Source organism: Zonotrichia albicollis, chromosome 7, assembly GCF_047830755.1.
Source record: "Zonotrichia albicollis isolate bZonAlb1 chromosome 7, bZonAlb1.hap1, whole genome shotgun sequence".
In the NCBI taxonomy this organism is placed as follows: domain Eukaryota; kingdom Metazoa; phylum Chordata; class Aves; order Passeriformes; family Passerellidae; genus Zonotrichia; species Zonotrichia albicollis.
Genome location: NC_133825.1, coordinates 19,170,142 through 19,193,227, shown reverse-complemented (window position 1 = coordinate 19,193,227; position 23,086 = coordinate 19,170,142). Strand labels below are relative to the sequence as shown.

The window sequence follows — 23,086 nt, the reverse complement described above, 5'->3', positions numbered from 1 at the left end:
AAAGGAAAGGAAAGGAAAGGAAAGGAAAGGAAAGGAAAGGAAAGGAAAGGAAAGGAAAGGAAAGGAAAGGAAAGGAAAGGAAAGGAAAGGAAAGGAAAGGAAAGGAAAGGAAAGGAAAGGAAAGGAAAGGAAAGGAAAGGAAAGGAAAGGAAAGGAGTTAAAAATAGGGGAGGAGAATAGGGGAGGAGAACAGAGACACACTCATCTAGCAAAAAGAGAGAAAAAGGGAAATACTGACTGGCCTTCACCTCTTTGAATATTATTTTTGGCCAAGGTTTGCTCTCTGCCAGAAGGACCTCCTAGGTGGGCAGGTGTCATCCTCAGACTGGATGAAAATCCAGACAAGTTATCAATTTTGCAAGTGCTCCATTACCCAGCCCACAACTAACACAAAGCCCATGGAGATTCTCCTGCCAGAGCCAGGAGGATTTCCATTTTCCAGGCAGTTACTGACTGTCTGCACTTGGACTTCTGAAGTATCCCTGCCTTGGCAGCAGGACACTGTGTGATCCCTGCTGAATCCATCAGGAGCTGAAGGGAAGGAGGGTGTCTCCCACAAGGGTCATTCCCAGAGACAGGGTTGGTTTGATCCATGTTTAAAAGTTGATAGCTGAACCTTTCTTTTCTTTTCCTCCACGTCAGGAAAATGGGCAGAGGAAATATGGGGGACCACCACCGGGCTGGGATGGCCCTCCACCAGAGAGGGGCTGTGAGATCTTCATTGGGAAACTGCCCCGAGACCTCTTTGAGGATGAACTCATCCCCCTCTGTGAAAAGGTGAGGCTTGGTGGCAGCTGATCAGTTGCTGATGGTCAGAGCTGCATTTCAGGGCTGAACTGAGCTGATTTAAGACCAGACTGGGCAGGACTTGGAGCTCTCTGGTCCATGGAAGGTGTCCCTGCCCATGGAACTTTAAAATTTCAGTCTTTTCAGACCACTCCCACCTTGCTGACAAATCTCTCTCACTTGGCAGATTGGCAAAATCTATGAGATGAGGATGATGATGGACTTCAATGGCAACAACAGGGGCTACGCCTTTGTGACCTTCTCCAATAAACAGGAGGCCAAAAATGCAATAAAGACACTCAATAATTATGAAATCAGGTGAGCAAGGCAAAAACACATTCAAAGAAACTTTAAATCTATTTTGGCATGTAAGGGATATTTTTCCTGGCAGTCCAGAGCAAAGTTATTTAGATCCCTGTGTTTTGAGGGGAAATCTCCTCCTGTCTCCCTGTGCAGTTACTGCTCATTAAAACCAACAGGAAATTTGTTGTTCACAATAAACCCATCAACAACACCAAAATCTATCAGAACATTGGGGAAAAAAAATGTTCTGCTTTGGATCAAATTAACTTTCCCCTAACCAGTGCTGTTTATTATGTTCCCCTCAGGTTGTTTGTTGTTGATTTATTCTATTCACAGTCTCCCTCGTGACAGATTGTGCAGATATGTTTTGGTAGATGGAGCAATTGCAAAAAATGGTGAAATAGGATGGAAACCAATTGGCAAATAGTGACATTTCCTAATAGAAAGGAACAGAAAAAGCCCCCATGTTTGAGGGAACAAAACACTCAGAAATCAACAACAGATGGGCCCATTAATACGTGTTGGTTGGACTTCAACCTCACTAAATGTTTTTTGCCAGTTCAAAGTGGGATGAGTTGACGCCTTTGCTTAAAAACCTTTTGGGATAAACCATTCTGGCAGTTGTATGGCTTTTTGAATAAAAAAAGTGATGGGCTGTGAACTGCTTTGAGTGGGTCAAGGAGCATGGAGGCCTTGGAGATGTCCTTTGTAGGAGAGGTTGGAAGGTCTTAGGGATCAGGCTTCACCCACCTCCAGCTCCTCCACTTGCTTCCCTGGTTCCAAGGACTCCTCTAAAGAAGTTTTGCACTTCTCCAGGCCTGTAAGAGATACTTTGATCCCAAAGAGGTGAACAAAGGAAATTTTTATTTTCGGGTCTGCACAAAAGTTGGCCCATTGGTGAGTCCTCAAATGGTGCCTCTCCATGAGAAGGGATTTTCTTCCCCCAAAACCTCAGTCATGAGGTGAGTGGGAAGCCACAAACCAACAACACAAGGACCTGGGTTGGGGAGGTGCTGTTGCCTGGTGGCAGCAAAAGGAAGAACCTCGAGTAGGAAAAGCAAAATTTGGCTGTGGTTTCTCCCTCAAATCCTTCATTTCAGCTGAAGAGGGACTTTGCTTTAACCTTCCCCTCTCCTGGCTCCTGACCAAGCATCTCCCTCATTCCAGGAACGGGAGGCTCCTGGGCGTGTGTGCCAGCGTGGACAACTGCCGCCTGTTCGTGGGGGGCATCCCCAAAACCAAGAAGAGGGAGGAGATCCTGGCAGAGATGAAGAAGGTCACGGACGGCGTCGTGGACGTCATCGTCTACCCCAGCGCGGCCGATAAAACCAAAAACAGGGGCTTTGCCTTCGTGGAGTACGAGAGCCACCGGGCAGCAGCCATGGCCAGGAGGAAGCTGCTCCCAGGTCAGCAGGGATGGAGAGGGGTGGATTCACCTCAGGGGTGTGGTGGCAACATCTCCAGGGGGTCCAGGAATCCAAGGAAGTGGACCTGGCTGGGTTTTCTGCCCTCAGAGAGAAGTTTTCTGCTAGAGGCACTCAGAGCAGGAGGTCCCACAAAACACCATGGAGTGTGGGATTGACTGCAGCTCCTGCAATGCTGATAATCCATGGTTGTCCTTCAGGAGCTTGGGTTTATTGGAAATCCAGCCAGGTGGATTTAGCTGTATGTGTATCCATGCAGCTCTGCTGTGGGATTTGCTCGGTCCTGTGCTTGTCTTGGGTTGAACATAAAATGGAGACTGATCCGTGGTTGTCCTTCAGGAGCTTGGGTTTATTGGAAATCCAGCCAGGAGGATTTAGCTGTGTGTGTATCCATGCTTGGTCCTGTGCTTGTCTTGGGTCAAACATAAAATAGAGACTCATCCGTGGCCTCTCAGGGAGTGTTTTCCAGCTTTTCCAGAGACGGGGTAACTGAGAGGCGTTTTAAAATATTTTATTCCATTGTTAGTATTGATAAAAAGTGAGACATAAGAAATATAAAACTTAACACCTTTCCATCAGAAGCTAAATTATTTCCTAGTTGCAATACCTTATAAATAGGTATTGCAGGTAGTAAATAGCTAATTTTAGGTAGTAAATAAATAGGTAATTTTTCAACCTATTAACAGTTGCTACACAATACTGCTAATACTTCTAACACCAATCACCTCTATTTTTACCCCAAATTGTCTTACTACAATACCTCTTTCACAGTTCTAATTCTCTAAAATTTCTAGTATTTTACATATTTTAAAACTTATTACATATTTTAAAACTAGTTTCTTGTTCAGTCTCTCAGCAGTATCGTCTCTATTCCATGACCTTCCAAAGTCAACACACCTTATCTCAGTGTTTGCATACAGACGTACAAAACTGTGTAAACTCTCTATCAAGTTTTTAAAATTCTTTGCAAATCCATTTCTCAAAGGGAGAATCACTCAGGAAAGCATCCAAGAGCAGATTCAGGCTGGAGCATGGACTGGAAGCTGATATTTTGGCAAAAAAAAAACTGGAATGAGGAATTGGTTTAGAGTACATCTATGAAATTCAGCACTGGGAGACAGCCAAAGACCATTGTGAAGGAGAGAGAGGCTTAGCAGGTGTTAGATGAAGAAGTCACTCAACATGAAGTGCATTTGCAAGGATTTCACCAATTTTCTCTCGCTTTCTTATGCTCCTGCACTGCTTTGTTGAATTCACTGGCTGCTGAAGGCAATCGACAAACCTTGGAGTTTGAGATTTGTTCAGAACCACCTTCTTTCACCTGTTTTATACATTAAATTCCCTACATAATTCAATTCTTTTTCTTATTGTGTAAAGAAATGAGCATGATTTTGAGCACTGAATTTTCTTTTCTACTGGGAGATATGTCACACTGACAATTTTGCCTTTTATTCTGCATTTTCTTCTTCAGTTTAAGCATCTCCATGATGGTGGGAGCACATTCTGTGCTCCAGCACAACTTTCCCATGGTTTTTATGAGGAAAAGGAAGGCAGGGGCAGGCAGAGCACTTGCAATCATGAGCAAAGACAGCCAGACAGATGGAAGGAACTCAGAGCCCTGAGCAGACATGTGCAATGCGTGAGGGGTTTCCAGCTTAGGGATGTCTCAGTAAACAATTTAGGGAATTCCAAAGGCCTGAGCAGGAGCCAGAGTCTGCTGAAGCCTCAAGCATAAGGCAGGAATTGGAAAAAATTTTCAAGGCAGAGCTGAATGTGTCTCCAGCAGATGTGAGATTGAATATCATTATCAGATGCTTCCTTTAAACTGAACCTCATTGCTTTTTTGAGGGAGCTTTGTAGAGAAAGTGCTCAAAACTTGAGTTTTCATTAAAAATTTAAATTTTCTCGTGTCTCTGGCTAAGCAAGAGGGTGGAGAAAGACTGATTTTCAGCAAGAGGCACCAAGTTTAGCTCCTTGCTGAAAGTCAACCAGTTTATTATTTCCACCCTTGAAGTGAGAACAGCAACTCAGAAAGGGGCACAGAACAGCCTTGCTCTACAAATCCCAGCTCATTCCCAAGTGATTCCAAGGAAACAGCACCTTCCCATTCACATTTATCATTACTCTTCCAATAAGCCTCCAAATTCTATCCTCACTCTCTCATTTCACAGCTCCCACCCCTTCTTAAATGGGTTGTCCAAGCAGAGATGCCTTTTTAGAGTGTTTGCAGGATTTTCTTTGTCCCCTCAGCTGCCAATGTGTGGTTTAGGTCACTCAAACAATCACCAGCAAGTTCTGGGCAAAAGCAGGTTTACTATAAATTTGTGACAGGGTTTGATGGCAAGGGTCAATCTATTACTTATTATACAGATGAAGCAGACTAAGAAATATCAGATTGAAACAATTAAAGAAATACCAGACAAAGCAATCAGATTACTCTGATTAATATCAGATTTAAATGATTCATGTGGAGACCAGGGAGGCAAAAAGGTGAGGAGGGAAAAAGTGAAGGATTCCAAGGGATGAGTTCCAACAGAATAAACCCCCTTGCCAATCTCAGCCTCAGACTGGCTCAACAATTTAGGTCTAAATGGTTTATTATTCATAACAATATCTAATCATGGTTTATCATTCGTAGCAATATCTAATCAACACTAGTAGTTCTTAATAAGTTGACCAATTTGACACCTCTAATACAATTCAATAGAATTTTCTGTAAGTGTAACAGAACGATAAATCTGACTTTACCAAAATTTAATGGCAAATCTGAAATGGCAGCCTTGGTAATACACATGCATGCAGACAGACAGAAATTTGGACTTCTGGAAATTCCCTTGGAGTTCAGTGAAAGTCTCACATCATCCTTTGAATCTGGAGCTGAGCCTCAAGCAGTGGGGACACCAACCCAACTGCATCATCAGCATGCAGCAATGTGAATTATTTGCTTTTTTTCTTCCCTGCCCCTCAGCAGCTCAGTCCAGAGTACACAGAGCCCCTGGGTTTATCCTCCACACCCACACTCTGTTTTATGCATCAGGACTTTTTGTGTCCCTCCTTACTTCTGCTGCAACTTCCCCCAAACAAATTCAAACACACACGGAGACATCCTTGTTTTGCTGTTTCATTCCATCCCACTGGGACTCCAGGATCCCTGTTCTGGTATCAAGGGAATGAAACTTTCCTGGCCAAAAAGGGATTTTTATAAGTGCATTGAAATATTTCCCTTTAGGGAGCACTCCAGGAGATGCAGGCCTAAAGTGAATTATTCCACATTTTCACTTCTTTCAGTTCTGGAGGCTCCAAAGGCATTTGCAGGAGGCCATTCTGAGTGTGACCTTTGGAAAGGCAGAGCTAGGAAGGCTTTTTTTGGGTCATGTTTGTAGAATTTGTTTTATGCATCAGGACTTTTTGTGTCCCTCCTTTCTTCTGCTGCAGCTTTACCCAAACAAATTCAAACACACACACAGACATCCTTGCTTTTGCCGTTTCATTCCATCCCACTGGGACTCCAGGATCCCTGTTCTGGTATCGAGGGAATTAAACTTTGCTGGCCAAAAAGGGATTTTTATAAGTGCGTTAAAATATTTCCCTTTAGGAAGCGCTCCAGGAGATGCAGGCCTAAAGTGAATTATTCCACATTTTCACTTCTTTCAGTTCTGGAGGCTCCAAAGGTATTTGCAGGAGGCCATTCTGAGTGTGACCTTTGGAAAGGCAGAGCTAGGAAGGTTTTTTTGGGTCGTGTTTGTAGAATTTGGCCTGTTCTGCTGTAATATAGAGCATGAGCAGGAGCAAGAGGAAGCAAAGCCCCCCAGCACTGACCATGCCTTGTTCCCTTAAAGGAAGGATCCAGCTGTGGGGACACCCCATTGCCGTGGACTGGGCAGAGCCAGAGGTGGAGGTGGATGAGGACACCATGTCCTCAGTGAAGATCCTCTATGTGAGGAACCTCATGCTCTCCACCACCGAGGAGACCATTGAGAAGGAGTTCAACAGCATCAAGCCAGGTAGGTGCTGTGCCTCCTAAACAAATGGAAATGTTTCTGCCTTCCTAAAATGCCACAAGAGATAAAAATAGCTGGGTTTTTCTCGCTGTGAAGTGCCACAAAAATTGTGGTGGGGCTGAAGGCTCCCACCCAAAATGCCATCCCATTAAAGGCTGCTTAATTCCCAGCCACCATGAAGGAGGGTGATTGGAAACTGGAAGGGACCCAAAATGCTGCATGGGGTTGCCCTGTGTCCTCAAAATGCTTTGGAATCATTTAGTCTTTCTAAATAAGAGTTGGTGATGCAGCTGGATGACTTCAGCATTCTTCTGTGGCAAGGGATGGTGATAAAAATAGAGTGATTTAATACAACTCCTTTTTATCTGATCTGTATAAATTCTGAACTCATTTTCATACATCCCCCCAGTCCTCTTGTAAATTGGTGAATAATTAGTGCTTTCCATTTAATTTAATATTCCTTTGTGGCATATCTTACATGTACTTAGGGTGAGATTTTTCAAAAAAAGCAGGAGAATTAGTTGGGAATAAAAATCCTGCTGGCTTTCAAAGGAGATTTTACTTCTGAGTTGCTCCAGCTTTAGGAAATTCCACCCAAAATCAACAAAGTAAAAATAACCCTTTTCTGCAGCTCTGCAAGCCACACAGTCCATTAGGCATTAGGAACTGATGCTTGGCAATGGGAAATCTCCTTTCATCTCACTCCTCTTAGCTGCCTTCTATTAATTTTTTAAAATACGCTGCAGAGCTTCAGTTTTCTTCCTCTAACTTCTTAATTTCATGCCTTTTTCTGGACTAGGAAGCAATGCAAAGGGATTCATGAGTTTTCCTTTTGTCCTTCCAGCATTTCTGGCTCGTACTTTTAGCCACCATCGAGCTGTTGCAGAACCCATTTTCCTCCTGAGTTAAATTTATGTTCTCCCCCTCTCTGAACTGCTTCCTTCTTTTATTTACCCAGTTTTGCTCCCAAGTTTTGAACAAGCTCACACTCCCCAGAAACACATTTGTGGCCTTTTGACACTTTGGTAACAGTCATCTGCTTTGCTCCTAAGAAGTTTTCCACTATAACAACACAAGTTCTGCATCATCTTTCATCTTCCTTTTATCATCTCAGCATTCACATTGGAATTTTATTATTTTTAAAGGACAGCTTTGATTTTGGTGGCTAAAATCAGGAATGGGTGCATTAGAGCAGCAAAACTTCCAGCTTTGGAGAGAGAAAATGCAGTTTAAGTTACAGAGAGATCAAAAAAGGCAGCAAGGATGTGAAATGATTCATTGCCCTGCCATGGTTCTCTGCCTCACTCATTGAGCCACATTTCAGCACTACTTAGCTGAAATTACCTTGGATCCAGGGCATTAGGAAGCTGTTTTGACATCAACAAATCATGCAATAAAAAATGATCCAGACATTCCAATGACACAGCAATTGTCACATCTCTGAGGGCTCCACAGGCAGCACCAGGAATGCTAAGTTGGGACACAGCACAAGTAGCACCCCTTAAATTTGTGCCAAATTCACAGCCTGATGACTTTTGCAGAGCTGTCTCTTTGAAAAGCCCTGCCCTTGCTCCCTGGGAATCCCAAGGAAATTCCTCCTTGGGTATCACATTGCTTGGCCCAGCAGAGGCAGAAGCAGGGGAGAGCAGAATTTTTGGCTCCAGGGTTGGTGTCCTGGAATGCTCTCCAGCAGGCAGAAGGGGGATATTCAAAACACAGCGAGTTCATTAAAGCTTCCACTTCTAAACAAAGCATCAGCATATAACTCCCATAAATTCAGGCTTGGAAAATCATCCTCTGTCCCAGAAGGACACAAAGTGCTACTTTACCATCCCTGTGTCATTCCAAGACATGCAGCCTGCTTGGGCTGTGGGCTGGGACAGGCTCATTTAGCCCTCTGCAGCTCCTAAGGACTCCCCTGAACACCAAAGAAATTTGTTTCCTCCTGCATTTTAGTAAGTGCATGCTTTTTGTGGCAATATGACATTTCCCTGTGCACCTGTTCAGCTTTAAGAGATAAGAAGCCAACAGAAGAGTTGTTCAGTATCCCTTAACCATGTATCCAGAGGATATTTCTGGGGGTTTTACAGGAGGCTGGGCTGGCTGATGTTGTGCTTCCCAAGCCACAGGAGCAGAGAAGATGAGGAATTAAAGAAATGGCTGAAGGCTGTGGCCATGGGGAGCAGGACTGGTAGGGTTATTTTGGAGACAGACTCCTCAGTGCAGAGTATGAGTTCCTGGCATCAGAGCAGCTGAGAGGGGAAAGAGAAAACTGTGGGGGATGGACTTAGAAAAGAACAAGAAGTCATTTGCATTTGAATTACTTTGGATAAATTGGATGTAAGAAAGATTCAGGCTGGAAGAAAGTCTCCAGCCCCAGCCCCATCCTCAGCTGCAGAGCCTGGCTGGGGCCATGTCCTGGTGAATTGGGGCATCCAGGGAAGCCCCACTGCCATGGGAAAAGCTGTTTCCTAGGGAGAGGCTTTTTCTTAGGGAGATACCTGCTGCCCCATCAGCCCCACCCCATCCCAGTGCCCAGGGCTGGCTGTTCATTCTTCCTGAATATCCTGAGCTGGTCGTCAAGGAGAAAAACCTCCTTGTTTTATGAAAAAAGCTGCCTCCAATGCACATACAAAATCAGGGAGATGGGGATCACAAGGCGATGTTCCCACAGCTGGTGCGTGGTCAGTCACAGCAGGGAGACACAAGACCAAAGGTAGTGTCCAACAGAATGGTTTGGACAGGAGAAAACCCCTCCAGTTTAATGGGAATCTTACTGGTGTCTGACCCCAAACCCTTCTAGTTTGCCTTGAATTGCTACAACCATTATATATTGATTTTCCTCTGGAATATGCATCCAAAGAGGTGAGGGGACACTGACCTCTTGTTCTTCCACCCTTGCTCAGCCTTTGCTCTCCAGGGGCTCATAACCTGACAGAACCACTGTTTCAGATCTCTGCTTTCTGACTAACCCCCACTCCCCACTAATATTCCAATGTTTTCCACAGGTGCGGTGGAGAGAGTAAAGAAAATTAGAGACTACGCCTTTGTGCACTTTAATAAAAGAGAACACGCAGTGGAGGCCATGAAAGCCTTGAATGGGAAGGTAAAATCTGCTGTAAATGTTAATTCCTGGAGCTTACAGTGCAGTATATTACACAAAGCCACCTGCTTTATTAGCTCCAAAACCCTCCTGGAGGTGTTATCCCAATTTGCTCTTTGCTGGTAGCTTTTATACTCCTGAATTTGTTTTTTAGCAGCTCTGTTGTACACAAACTATTCATTTTGGCTCCTTGGATTTGTGCTAAGTGTTTGCCCGGCTCTAGCTCACTGCTCAGATGAAAAAAAAAAAAAACAGGAAAAGCTGAAAGAAGAACTAGGAAAGGAGGGGTGAGGATCCCCCCCTGGCTCTCACTCACATCCTTGTTCCAGACTGCCAACAAAAACACTGGCAGGGCAGCGTGTGAATGGCAAAGTGGGACAAACGAGGTCAGCCCAAACATCTGCTCCGAGTTCAGATGCGGATTTGTGAGGAGGCTGCTGAATTTAGCCCTTCTTGCACTGCATGTAATTCACTCTAAAGCCAGAGCTGTTCCCAAAGAGGTGTTAACCCCGCTCCTATTTTTAGTGCCACTGCTGTTCTCCACGGGAGCACGTGGAATCTCGCTGCCTTATGAGCTGCTTTGCAAGGAAGTGAAGCCTTTTAAAGGCTTTGCTGAAGGAGCCTCTCCCAGCTCGAGCGAGGGCTGGGCACTCTCAGGTTAAGTGTGAAGGAGATCCAGGGCTTTTTTGGGGTGATTTCCTCCACCTTCCCATCCCATTAGGACATAGGGGCAGCTCCCCCATAGGTTGGATTTCCATCAAGCACTTTTAACCACTTCCCCTGCTGCCTTAAACAGCTGGAACAGAGGCTAGACAGAGTTAAGGGGAAGGATATTTATATTTAATAAAAGGATATTTATTGCAGGGCCTTCAAAGGCCACACCCTGGCAGTACCAGAGCCATGGCTTTGCTCTGCCTAGATGGCTCCAAGATGGAAGCAAAAGAGCACTTGGTTGCAAGATCTCACATTTTTATAAGTTTTGGTCCATTAGCATATTGGAGCTAATTGTCCAATTACACCCCCTGCCCATGAAGTCCCATCTTTCTTATTTTCTCTGTTCAGTCCACATTGTTTATACTCTTGGGCCTGAGATCCACATCTGGCTGTCTTTGGTCCCTGGCTAGAGAAGACATTGTTGTGTCTACCAACTCTGTGAAGAGACCTCACCATCCCCTTATGTGAAACCCAGACCCACACACCCAAGCAGCACAGAGTCAAAAAGAAAGAAAAAGAAATCTAAACCCCAAGATATCATTTCCACCCTGTGTTTGTCCCCTCTCAGGTGCTGGATGGTTCCCCCATCGAGGTGACCTTGGCCAAGCCGGTGGACAAGGACAGCTACGTGAGGTACACGCGTGGCACGGGTGGCAGGGCCCCGGTGCTGCAGGGGGACTACACCTACACCCTGGGCCACCTGTACGACCCCGCCACCGCCTACCTGGGCGCCCCGGTCTTCTACGCACCGCAGGCCTACGCGGCCATCCCCAACCTGCACTTCCCCGCCGCCAAGGGGCTCGGTGGCAGGAGCATCCTCCGGCCCCCCTCCGTCAGAGGTAATTCCCGCTTGGAGTTTTGGATAAATGAAAACCACCACCCCCTTGTGCCCAGTGTCTCCTCCAGGGTCGGGAAGCTGCTCCCCAGACAGGTGGTGGTGACATTGGCTTTGTCCCAGCTCCTGGATGCTGTTTTCTCTGGTGGAAAACGCGGGGTTTAGGCTCTTGTCTTTCCCAAAGACTGAAAAACATAACTGTTTTCCTGGAAGGAATTTCTAGGTTGCCCTCAGTCCAGTGCAAATAACCCACAGATCCTCCTGGTTTTGCCCCAGCAGGAAAGACCAAATAAAACACTTTTCCCTTCCCCCTCCCACAGCCAGCCACCACCACCACTATCTTTCCTCTTGTCTGTGATGGTGTTTACAGTGGTTTTTGGATGAGGGAAGAGACGACAAACTGACTCCATGTTTCAGAAGGCTTGATTTATTATTTTATTATATATATTATATTAAAACTATACTAAAATAATAGGAGAAAAGATTTCATCAAAAAGCTAGCTAAGAATAGAATAAGAAAGAATAATAACAAAAACTTCTGTCTTAGACAGAGTCCGAGCCAGCTCACTGTGATTGGCCATTAATTATAAACAACTCTATGAGACCAATCACAGATGCACCTGTTGCATTCCACAGCAGCAGATAACCACTGTTTACATTTTGTTCCTGGGGCCTCTCAGCTTCTCAGGAGGAAAAATCCTAAAGAAAGGATTTTCCATAAAAGATGTCTGCGACACTTGTCCTTGAAAGTCGAAGCGAAAATTTTACCAGTCCTGGTGTTTTCTGACCCAAAGCTGTGGAGTTTTCCAAGCAAGTCACATTGCCCTGGTGCAAGGCAGGGAATCAAACAAGCCATTCTGTGCTCTGGGAGGTGGAGGCTCCCTTTTGGGAGATTGTTAACTTAATAATAATTAACTCAATTCAATCTATGAATAAAAGAGAATATTTCTAAAAACTCTTGGGTGACCCTACCTGGAGCCAAATCAAAACCCCACACTCAGGTACCCCCAAATTAAATGTCAGTGCAGACATGGTTTGGTCAGTGCAGATGTAAGTTTGAGGCTAACAATGAAATAACTCTGTCATCTGATCTTCCTTCCAAAGATTATGCCTTGTGTCCCCAAGCCAAGTCCCACAGCAGGCTGGGACTCTGTGTGGCACCCTGGTAGGCCTGGCAAGGATCCTGATGGCCATTTTTTGTCCCTTCAGCAGGGAGGAGACAGGACAGCAGGAATATCCCTTGTTCCTCAAGTTTTTCCCCACACAGTGAACCACCTTCTCTCAAAGTTGTATTAGGAAAAGAGCAGATGTGATCATTCTCCACCTGTCTCTTGCCTCATGGTCTCCCCAGACTCCCAAATAGGACTCCCTGAGAAAAAATGGAAGTGTAATAGGGCAAAACCAAAGAGGATTTTTGTCCATAGGGATGAAATTGTGTAAGCTGTGAATTCTTCAAGGTGTAATTACACTGGTAGGTAACAAAATATGCCAGCTGTCCCCTCTCTGACTTCCAGCGACAAGGCTGGCTAAAAAGCTGTCCTGAAATCAAGCTGTCCTGACTAGAGATGATGAAAAGTGGGCAGAAAGAAGCAGTTTTTCCCCAAATCCCCTCACCTATCCAAGAAAGGGTGTCAGTGTTGAGCCTGTGTTATCCCACCACCAGAACCTGGGACCTCCTGCCCACCTGCTTCCCAACCCTCCCAGCAAGCGGGGCTAACTTTTCCATTTCAGCGAGAATCAGGGTCCTTTTTCCGGTGATTTGATTCGGTTTAATGCCTTCTTACATTCCTAGAAATTTACATGAATGTACCTGTAGGGGCTGCGGGCGTCCGAGGCCTGGGAGGCCGCGGCTACCTGGCGTTCCCAGGCCTGGGGCGCGGATACCACCTCAAGGGAGACAAGAGGGGAGAGGAGAAGCTCTACGACCTCCTGCCAGGGATGGAGCTCACCCCCATGAACCACGTCACACTAAAGCCCCAAGGGATCAAACTCGCCCCCCAGGTATGTGACCCCAAAAAGAGCGGCCATGTCCCAAGGGGTGTGTTGGGAAAACGGGCCCCTCGTTGGATCTGCACTGCGGCCTGGTAAATAAATCTGTTCTTGTCTCTCAAAATCATTAAAAAATGAGCAGCACCATTGCATCTTGCAATATCCACCAGCCTCCCGGAGTTGTGGTTGGAGAAGACCTTTAAGATCACCCCTGAGTGTCAGGGGAGAGTTGTCATAAATGCCTTAATCCAGTTCTGGCTATCGCGCCATAAAAGCACTGCGGGTCAAGGAATTCCCACCCACGATGGGTTTGATACATAAAATTTGTCACCTGGGGCTTCACTAGGGAACAATGCACAAAAAATAGAAAAATAGTGTACATTTTCAAATAATTTATGGCAAAAGAAGTGTTGACATAATCCAGCCTAGCACAGAAACTCTTTGATTTGATTGTGTGTGTCGATGTAGATGGATGAAGAGGGCTGAGGAGAAATCCACAATAAATTCCCTGAGTTTCTGAATGTCCAGCTCTGGCAGTAACTGTTTTACAACCCTTATATTGTGCTGAGAACACAAGAAACCAACTTCACCCTGAATTTTGAAGCATGTCTTTGCCTTTTAACACTCCAATTGCCACAGCATCCAGTTTGCCAAAGTTTATGCAAACATCCTTGTTTTCTCCCAGAAAACTGGACAGTGGGATTTTTTACCTCCTGCAAAAGTCCCCTTAGTCTCTTTTGTCAGCAAATCACAGAATCACAGAATGGTTTGGGTTGGGAGGGATCTTTAAGCTCACCTAGTACCAACTCGTGCCATGCATAGAGGCACCTTCCACTAGAAATCCCTGGAATGGTTCTGCAGGGCCTTAGGGCAGATGAAATTCATTTTTATAAAGCCAACATATAAAGGAGTTGGGACAGCAGGGAACTAGTGTTGCCACAGTGAAAAAATGAGCTGTTGTAATTGAGAACTGAACTATGTAATGAAGCATTTTACACTGCAAGACGCTAAACTTCAGCTGGAGCTGTAGTGGCAAAATTAAAAGCAGCAGTGAGGTTTAAATTTTTTTAGTTTTAAATCCATTCAAAAGTAAGCTGTAAATGAAGTAGATCTCAGCAAGACTTCAGGGTGACCTAATTGTGGCCTTCCAGTGCCTGAAGGGGCTGCAAGAAAGATGGAGAGAGACTTTTAAAGGGCTTGGAGTGCCAGGACACAGGGAATGGCTTCCCACTGCCAGGGGGCAGGGATAGATGGGATATTGGGAGGAAATTCTTGGCTGTGATGGGGGTGAGGCTCTGGCACAGGTTTTTCAGAGAAGCTGTGGTTGCCCCATCCCTGGAAATGCTCAAGGTCAGGTCAGAGCAACCTGGTTTAATGAAAAGTGATCAATCCCAGCTGGGACAGCACACAGGCAGTGGGTTAAAAACCCCTGGAATCCCAAGCCAAAGCAGGAGTGTTTCTGGACCGCAATTCCCAATTACCATGGGACCAGCTGTGCCAAGGCTGAGGGCAACGTGGTTCAGCATTTCAAAAGCTGCAATTGCCTGCTGAAGCCCATGGAATTAATTGGATGCAAACAAAACCTTTTTTTCTTTTTAAAAAGGAGCCTATTTAGACTTCTTGTGCTCGGTAACCCACTAAGCCAGAGGAGATGAATGCAACCCGAGTTTCTTTAGTCCTCTGAAACAGACATCCATGAGACAGAGCTTCTGAGGAGGATTCAAAGCAAACCATACTGAAATAATCTAATCAGCAAAAGGACTCAGATGCCCAAGTGAACAGGGAATAATTTCAGGAATTAAACAGATATTAATGTATAAAGCATTTAGATGAATCTTATACTTCAAGCTGGGTGCAGTATTCTATCTGCCATTTATTTTGGATTTTTTGCTAAGCTTTGAGGAAGCTGCCAGAGCTCCCTGAAAACTCTTTGAGGGAAGACAGCTGCTCAGCCCAGGGGCTGGAGCTAGGCAAGGAGGCTTCTGCACAGCAATTAACCCCAGCACAAATCCCTATTATTTTTTTTCCTTCTAGATCTTAGAGGAAATCTGCCAGAAAAACAACTGGGGACAGCCTGTGTACCAGCTCCATTCTGCCATTGGCCAGGATCAAAGACAGCTCTTCCTCTACAAAATCACCATCCCTGCCCTTGCCAGCCAGAACCCCACCATGTATGTCATTAGTGGAAGGTTTCTGAAGCTTAGGCTTTATTTTTTAAATTCTATTTTACCTAACAGCTGTCCTCCAAGTCCCAAGCACACAGGTCTCCTTTATTAAAAAAATAGGTTTCCTTTTGGAGCAGGTTTCTTTTATTGAAGAAATAGGTTTCCATTTATTCAAAAAATTATTAAATATCTTTTACTATATTTATTGAATCTACATTTATTAAATATTAATTAAATGTTATACTTTTAATTCTTTAATTTTTAAATTTTAATATTTATTTGAATTTTAAAATCTATATTTATTTTATGTAAATTTATCTTTATTAAATAATACATGTTTGTATAATTATATATACATCTATATGTATATATAATTATATATTATATATTAGTTTTATATATTTATATATTTATTTGTATTATATATAAATATATAATTATATATCAATTATATATGCATAGTGTATATACAAATATGTATATATATTAAATATATAATATTATATGTTATATATTTTATATATACATACTTTATATATAATATAATATATTATATATATTATAATATTCTATATATATGTATATTAATATACATATATATTAAATACTTTTTTTTAAGAATACAAGGAGAAAGACATCCACAGAGTATAATTAAGTGCTGTGCTTGGTGCTCTCTGCTGGTGCAAGCATCACAGAAAGCCAGACACAATCAGGCAAAAGGGTGCTTTTTTGTACGAAAAGAAAGCAAACAATAGCCCTTGTGGGGAAATGAGAGGAATTTGAAGGAACATGCTGATATTTCAGCTCCAAGTATGATTGTAAACATTTCTGACCAAAACCACTCTTTGCTGTGTATTGTAAAGAAAAGCCCAGGCTGGGTATTGTAAAGAAAAAACGCAGCAGGGTTATTTGGGGTTATTTTTTGATGGAAAAAGCACAACAACCTCTGCAAGGAGGTTGTGTCCAGGGTCGGTAACCCCAGCGAGGGAGCAGACCAGGGGGAGGAGAGCAGCTCTGGTAATGCACCTGCCCAGGGAAGCCACGCTTCCATTTGCTGCGTGGGGTGGTGCCAGCTCTAAGCAGATCAAAAATGGGCCCCAAGAAAAAATATAAAACCTTACCTAGCACCCAAGAAAACAGATTGTCCTATCACCACCCCAAGGCTCCTAAGCAAGGATCCATCCAACATTGTGATCACCTCCAATCGCAAGGAAGTGCAGTGGAAAGACCAGGAGAACCTAATAACCCTGTAGAGCCAGATCTTTATACCTTCTTTTCTCTTTAAAACTAAGTAATGAAAACATCTGGCTAGGAAAGCAAACCCTGCTAACTTTGTGCTGTGCCCACAGACATCCCTTCACACCGCCCAAGCTCAGCGCCTACATCGACGAGGCCAAGACCTACGCGGCAGAGTACACCCTGCAGACCCTGGGCATCCCTGTGGAGGGGGCAGAGGTGCCTCCTGCAGCACCAGCTTTCCCAGGTATGGGCATGTCTGTACAGCAAAAGGCTCCTGGAATGTCATTTTTCCTGGTGGCTCCTTGTGGGTGTGAGGAATGAAACAGGTTTTGGTCGCTGAGGACTGGCCTGGTTGTGCTCCCCCCATAGTGACTCATGTTGCTTGTGTGTCTGGCATCTTTAGCAGAGAATTCCAGACTGCTTTGGGTTGGAAGGGACCCTAAAGATCACATAATTCCACCCCCTGCAATGACAGAGACCCCTCCCACTGTCCCAGGGTCCTCCAAACCTGTCCAACCTGGCCTTGGACACATCCAGGGATCCAGGGGCAGCCACAGCTGCTCTGGGCAGCCTGTGCCAGTTTATTGCTCATAAAGGATTTTATCACAAATTTCTGTGTCCACACCCCAGAGCAATTCAGGTTGTAGGAACTGGGGTGGGGGGCTCTGCTCCAACCCCAATCCCTCAGAACAATGCCACAGCTGGGATTATGTCCAAGGGGGTCAGAGCAGTGTCCAGGGGCAGAGAACCCCAACATCCAGAGGCCCATCCCAGCTCCACACATCCCCTCCACTCCTCCCAGTTTGTGAAAACCTTCAGTTGGGAGCCCCAGAAGCAACACAGGATGCAAAGCTGTCATCCCCAGTGCCACATCTGGCATGAGTCCCCTCCCTGTCCCTGATGTCACCAGGATGGAGGAGATCCTCCTCCCTGCAAGGCTGATGAATTCATGGGCTCTCCGTCCTCACCCAGCACCCCCAGCCCCTTGTGAACCAACACTTGGGATTTCATCTGCCAAAGAAATGATGCAGCCATGAAAGTTTGGATCCAGTCCCAGCTCCCACACCCCCACAGAAGGTTTTTCTCCCAGTTTGAGAATTTGTAGCTCTTGCAACTGCCCAAAACAGCTTGGAAAATCACGCAAAACACAGGAATTACATTTGCCGTGCTCTCCAGCATGACAGCAGTTCTGATGGAGAGGCAGCACCAGGTGCCAAGCTGCACATGAGGAACCCATTAGTCAGTACTACTGAGTTGTTTGGAGTGTCTCAAGGATGGATTTAAAGAAAAAAAATAAAACATCTATCCGGCTTCCTGCCACAGGAGTCCGCAAAAGCCACAGAAAAATCAATTTGTCTGGGCTTGTGCAGCTTCCGCAACGTGGAAACCAAATGGGCTCTTTATTGAATCCAGCCCCCACTTACTGCTTAATTAGCATCTCTCCTTTTCTTTCATCCACCCTTATTTATTTGTCTTGGGAGCTTGGCAAATGGACATGCACTAAAGTTGCTGCTTGCAGCACACACCAGGCCTTGGTCAGGGCTCGCTAAAGCTCAGCTCAGGCCATGCCCAGCTCGCAGCTCATTTCTCTCCCAATGGTGGCAGCTGTGCCTTAGGTCCCAGATTTCTCAATTGCTGCTTGAGATGTTGCACCTGGCTTTGCTGGTGCAAAGAAAATACTCTGGAGAGCCACAATATTCAAATTGTAAGGAATTCATTGTGGTTTTTTTCCCCAAAGTGACACCTCCAATGAGGCAATGTGTGCTCCCTGTTGCCCAATATTTCCATTCCCCCACCAAGAGGACCTTGGCTCTGGCTGACCTGGAGTTGATCCCATTGCCCATGTGGTCAGACAGGATCCTGGGAGATGTATTTTGGCAGCAGAGCCTGCTCCAGCAGATCCAATGGATACCCCAGCTCCTCTTCCCAAATTTAGGCTTTGTCTTAATCCCTGATTCTTTTACAACAAAACACTGCGGTCTGCGTGACAAGCTGCTATGCCCTGCCTTCAGAGGAACAAGCCCCAAATGATGAGTTTTCCCAGTGATTCACTCTCAAATAGCAACGCTTACATCTTCCCATGGAAAATCTGGAAGTGTCAAAACCACATTTTCCATTAGAAACCAATGGGAAAAAACCCAAAAAATCCCGTCCACTAAATACTTGCTCCCTGCTGTTGCATTGAGAGGATTTCCCTACCATGGCTGTCCTGAACTGTCTGTATTTTGGTTATGAAAGCATCAGAGCTATATTTTCTTCAAGAATCCTGCCCAATTTTCTCCTCTTTAAAGGGAATTTACTTCAACCCATTTAAGGTTGTATCCTTGCCCTCCTCATGCCATATAGGGCGGACCTGTCCAGAGCACCATTAGAAATAATCAAAACCTGAGGAAAAAATATTCAACAGAGAGTGTTTTTCCAGCACTGTGTTTAAGGAAATGCTTTCATTTTCCTATTAATTAATTAATTTACATTATTCCCACTAACAAACTCACTGCTGCCCAAGCCGTTCCCACTTTAAGTCGTCCCATCAAAACCTACCGGGCGATTGTGAGTTTTGGATGGATTTTCATGAATCCACGGGTTTTCCTTCTTTTTTTCCTTCAGGGTACACCATTGCTAACGCAGCTGCCACTGTCACAGCCACTCAGCTCAAGCAAGCAGTGACATTGGGACAAGATTTGGCCACCTATGCCACCTATGAAGCCTATCCTGCCTTCGCCGTCGCCGCACGGAGCGACGGCTACGGAGCCTTTTAACCAAATTCCCTTAAACCCAGCACAGGCAGGAAGGCAAAGAAAAGCAATCTCAGTCTGGTAATTCAACACCCTCATGATTTTAAGCTAATCTGTGGCCTAAGGTTCATTTTAGTTGGAGTTTCAGCCTTGTAGGTCTTTCATTTTGTAACAGGATGTTTTGTAATGGGGCAGGAAGGCAGGAGAAATTTTTTTTGAAATGGTGCAAAATCAGATTTTCCCACTAGAAAGCAAAAGCTCAGCCCAGGAAATGAGAGGTTCTCAGGTGTATATATATATTTTTATATGTATATATATTCATACACCTATTGCCTGTGTGTTTACAAGCAACAACCTGTGCTGAAAACAGTTGGTCCCGTGGCTGTTGTGACCGGGACTGGGGAAGGATGGGGTGGCCCAGCAAACTCCTTCTGTGCACCAGGAATTCTCCTGCATCCACGCCAAAGTTTCCCAGGCCAGAGCAGAGGTGCCTCTTGGCCACATGAGTTTGCCTCTCCCTGCCCCTGATCCCACCAGCATGGAGCATCTCAAGGCTCTTTGAAATTCTTCTTTGCCAAGGCAAAAAGACATTTATCGTAAACATTTTTTGCCCAGCCCTAGAGGCTAATTTTTAACAGGTTTCCGTGCTAATTTTATTCTTAAAGCAGGGCACAAGAATTCAGCAGAGCTTTCCCTCTTACTTTGCTCCCTCCCAGCCATAGCCAAAAATCAGCAATGAATGTATTTTTGTGTGCTTCTCATCAAATGGCACATTCACTGAAAAATAGGCAAACTTTTAAGCCTGAGGAGCAGAAAAGTGCTATTCATTAAGGCCAATTCCCTACTTAATTAGAGCATGAGAGCTCACGGCCATGGCCCAGTAATAGCAGGCACCTCGACAGGAATAAAATTATATCCAAAGAACATTTTCCCAGGTTGGACAGAGCCCTGCCTGCCTTTACACATTAAATCAAGGTTGCTGTCTGCTCTGATTCCAGCAAAAATTAATTTAGTGGAAGAGGGATCATGCCAACAGTAAAGGCACCTCTTAATTTGGAGAGCACCAGAGTTGGTGTTGTGTTTGACCCCTTTGGGGATGCTGGGAGCATCCTTTGATGTACAGCAGGGGCATCATCCATTTATTTTTGCCATGGGATCGAGGCAGGAGCAATGATGCTGTGGAGATACAGGAGGAATCCAGTGCTGGGTAACTACAGCAGACACATTAATCCTATATCATAAATCACACATGATGATGCACACTAAGAGAACTTGAATTTGTTCAGTCTAGGACCAAAAGGACCATTTGGGGAGGAAGAATTTCCAGCTGGGTTGGTGACACCCAGCAGATCTGGCCCCAGATTTTTCAGCCGCTTTAGATGCTGTGATGTGGCAGAGCAGAAGCCATTCCAAGGGGAGCTTTTCCTTTGCATCCCTCAAGCTGTGCAAAGCACCAGGGTCTGTGACAAGATGGTGACTGCAGCCACCAAGTGTTTCTCTCCTCTTCTGACTCAGTTTCCCCCGGAATGGAACAAACCCCATCAGCTGTACAGTCTGAGATCCCATTAGACCCCTCCTATTTATAAAGTAGCTCGTTAGGGTGACCCTAAAGGTATTACAAGCCCTCTGTGGCTGCTGCTGGCCACGTTTGGCTTTGCAGCAAAGGACAAACCTGGTCACAGAGGGCCAAATAACCGAGAGTGTTATGGATTTTGTGGCTTTGTTTTTTTTTCTCTTCTGTATATGTCTTTAAGTGGTGTTTGCCAACGAGGAAATATAGCCAGGAGAGTCTCTCAAACCGTTGGCAGGAAGTGTTTCTCACTTTCCATGTTCAGTGAGTTTAGTCTGCTTTTTCAGCTATTTATATAAGTTCAGAAAGATGTCAAAGCAAAGGGCAAGAAGCAGTATTAAAAATGTGTGCATGAAGCACTTATTTTTGTACGAGTAGTACAAGGTTTGTATAGAGTTTTAACACTGTGAAGTGTAGCGAAAAATCACAATTTCCATTTACTGGAGGACAATCGTGTATGTTTAAAGGGAATGAAGGGGGAAATGGCATCTCAATCATCCATTAAAAATTAGAAACAGGACTAAATTCTGTGAAGCAACTCTGTGATTTTGGAGTAATCCAAGGACATTCACTGGACTTTGAAATACCATTAAAACTTTTTAAACACAAGCCTCAGTCCTTCTATACATCTGTGGTAAACAGGAGCACACTTTGCTCCAGAGGGATCGATCCCAGGTCACACTGGCAGGGGCACAAGCTGTTCAGGAGTGTTTTCCACTTTGGTGACCCTCACCAAACACACACAGCAGAAAATTGGCATGTTTGGTACTTCTGCACTTCTTAGTGAAAAATCAAGGGGTTCTCGGCCTCTTTTCCCAGCACTTCTTTGGTCAGTAACCATTTACCTGTCAGTGCTACAGGAACTGGGTTTGCTGTGAATTTATTGCAGCAGTAGTTGTTCCTTACCTGATCCCTGTGGAGATTTTCTGGGGGGTTGTATCAATAGTGAGAAAACACCAAGCAAAAACAAGGGGTAAATGTGGAAATCTGTGATTTAGGGCAGTGAGGGATTGGCCCCACCTTGAGAAGAGCCTGTTGCCAGGCCACTGATAGGTAAATCATTTTTAAGATGAGGCCCTGCTCCTGGGAAGACCATCATAGCTAATTCCTGGCATGAGGGGTTCTGGGTTTGCACCTTTCCAGAGACATCCTAAACCCAAAAAAAGGGAGAAGCTCTGATAACAGGCCACTGATAACTGCTACTGATAACACAGGCCAAAGCCTCTCTGCCACTCCAAAAGAGATTTTGCCAAAATAGCTTGACACCACTCTTCCAAAGAGGCCAGCTGTACTCTAGGCTCCAGCAGCTCTGCCAGCTCTATTATTTCCCTCATTAGCTTTTCCTGATGTCCTGCTTTCATTTCCTCCAAAACCAGGGCAATGGAGAATTTGCTGTTGTGCTGTAACATTTCCCCCCTGGCACAACTGAGATTCCATCTTTGGTCAGCAGAAATTGGCTGGTCAGTTTGGGAGAGCAAGGATGATTTTCCAAGGAATCTCAAACCCAACAGCCCAACTTAAAGAAAATATTATTTCCCATTTGTAAAGATGTGGGTTCCCAGTGGAGAGCAAGACAAAGCCAAAAACCATATCCACCCTCCACCACCAATTCTAAGACAAGTTTGAGGTGTAAGTGATGAGATCAATGCCCAGAAAAATCAGCAGATGGCCTCATCTTTGGCTGCTGGCAAGGCAGGGGGTACAAAAATTGCATTTTCCATCTCCCTTCTTCCAGCCAGTGCCTTCCTGGAGGTCTGTACCACACAGGGCCTCTCTTCTGAGGTGCAGAGTGAGAATAAAACATCTCTGAGGGTGACACCACTCTGTGTTTGGAGCTGGCCACACCCTGGAACATCCCACAGGGAAACTCCCATGTCCCACTGAAACCCCCTCAGTCCATGGGATAATGTGACTTTCAAAGGGATCTGCCTGACCTTGGAGCTTGCATGGCTCCCTTTTCCCAGCTTGATCTCCCAGGGACCATCTCATCTCATTGCTCCATCACATACCTACCTGGATTTCTCCTTTTTGAGGAAAAAAACTCAAACCAACCAACCTTTGGAGGTGACATCCCAGTGAGGGGTCACCAATCCCTGCTGGTCACTGACTGGGGGCCAGCCTGGCCCTGGTGCTACTCATGGTCTGATGGGATGGATGTTCCTTTCTTGTTTCTCCTTTGTTGTGTCCCCCAAAATCTCAGTTTTGGATAAAAATTCCAGTTC

The 23,086-nt window shown here is 45.0% G+C and overlaps 1 protein-coding gene across 3 annotated transcripts in view; it reads left to right on the top strand.

Annotated features, from left to right (window-relative positions):
• Window positions 1–21,473, top strand: part of A1CF (APOBEC1 complementation factor) — a 30,050-nt gene extending 8,577 nt beyond the window's left edge. For 2 of the 3 annotated variants that reach the window (XM_074544541.1, XM_074544543.1), the window contains 10 exons: window positions 643–777; window positions 974–1,104; window positions 2,257–2,495; window positions 6,353–6,517; window positions 9,523–9,620; window positions 10,900–11,170; window positions 12,959–13,167; window positions 15,190–15,326; window positions 16,670–16,803; window positions 19,167–21,473. In XM_074544541.1, coding sequence (XP_074400642.1) covers window positions 643–777; window positions 974–1,104; window positions 2,257–2,495; window positions 6,353–6,517; window positions 9,523–9,620; window positions 10,900–11,170; window positions 12,959–13,167; window positions 15,190–15,326; window positions 16,670–16,803; window positions 19,167–19,318 — 1,671 coding nt within the window. In that variant the 3' untranslated portion in view covers window positions 19,319–21,473. The remainder of the gene's footprint in view (window positions 1–642; window positions 778–973; window positions 1,105–2,256; window positions 2,496–6,352; window positions 6,518–9,522; window positions 9,621–10,899; window positions 11,171–12,958; window positions 13,168–15,189; window positions 15,327–16,669; window positions 16,804–19,166) is intronic. The other variant, XM_074544542.1, reaches the window with a different exon arrangement.
• Window positions 21,474–23,086: the final 1,613 nt, after the last annotated feature.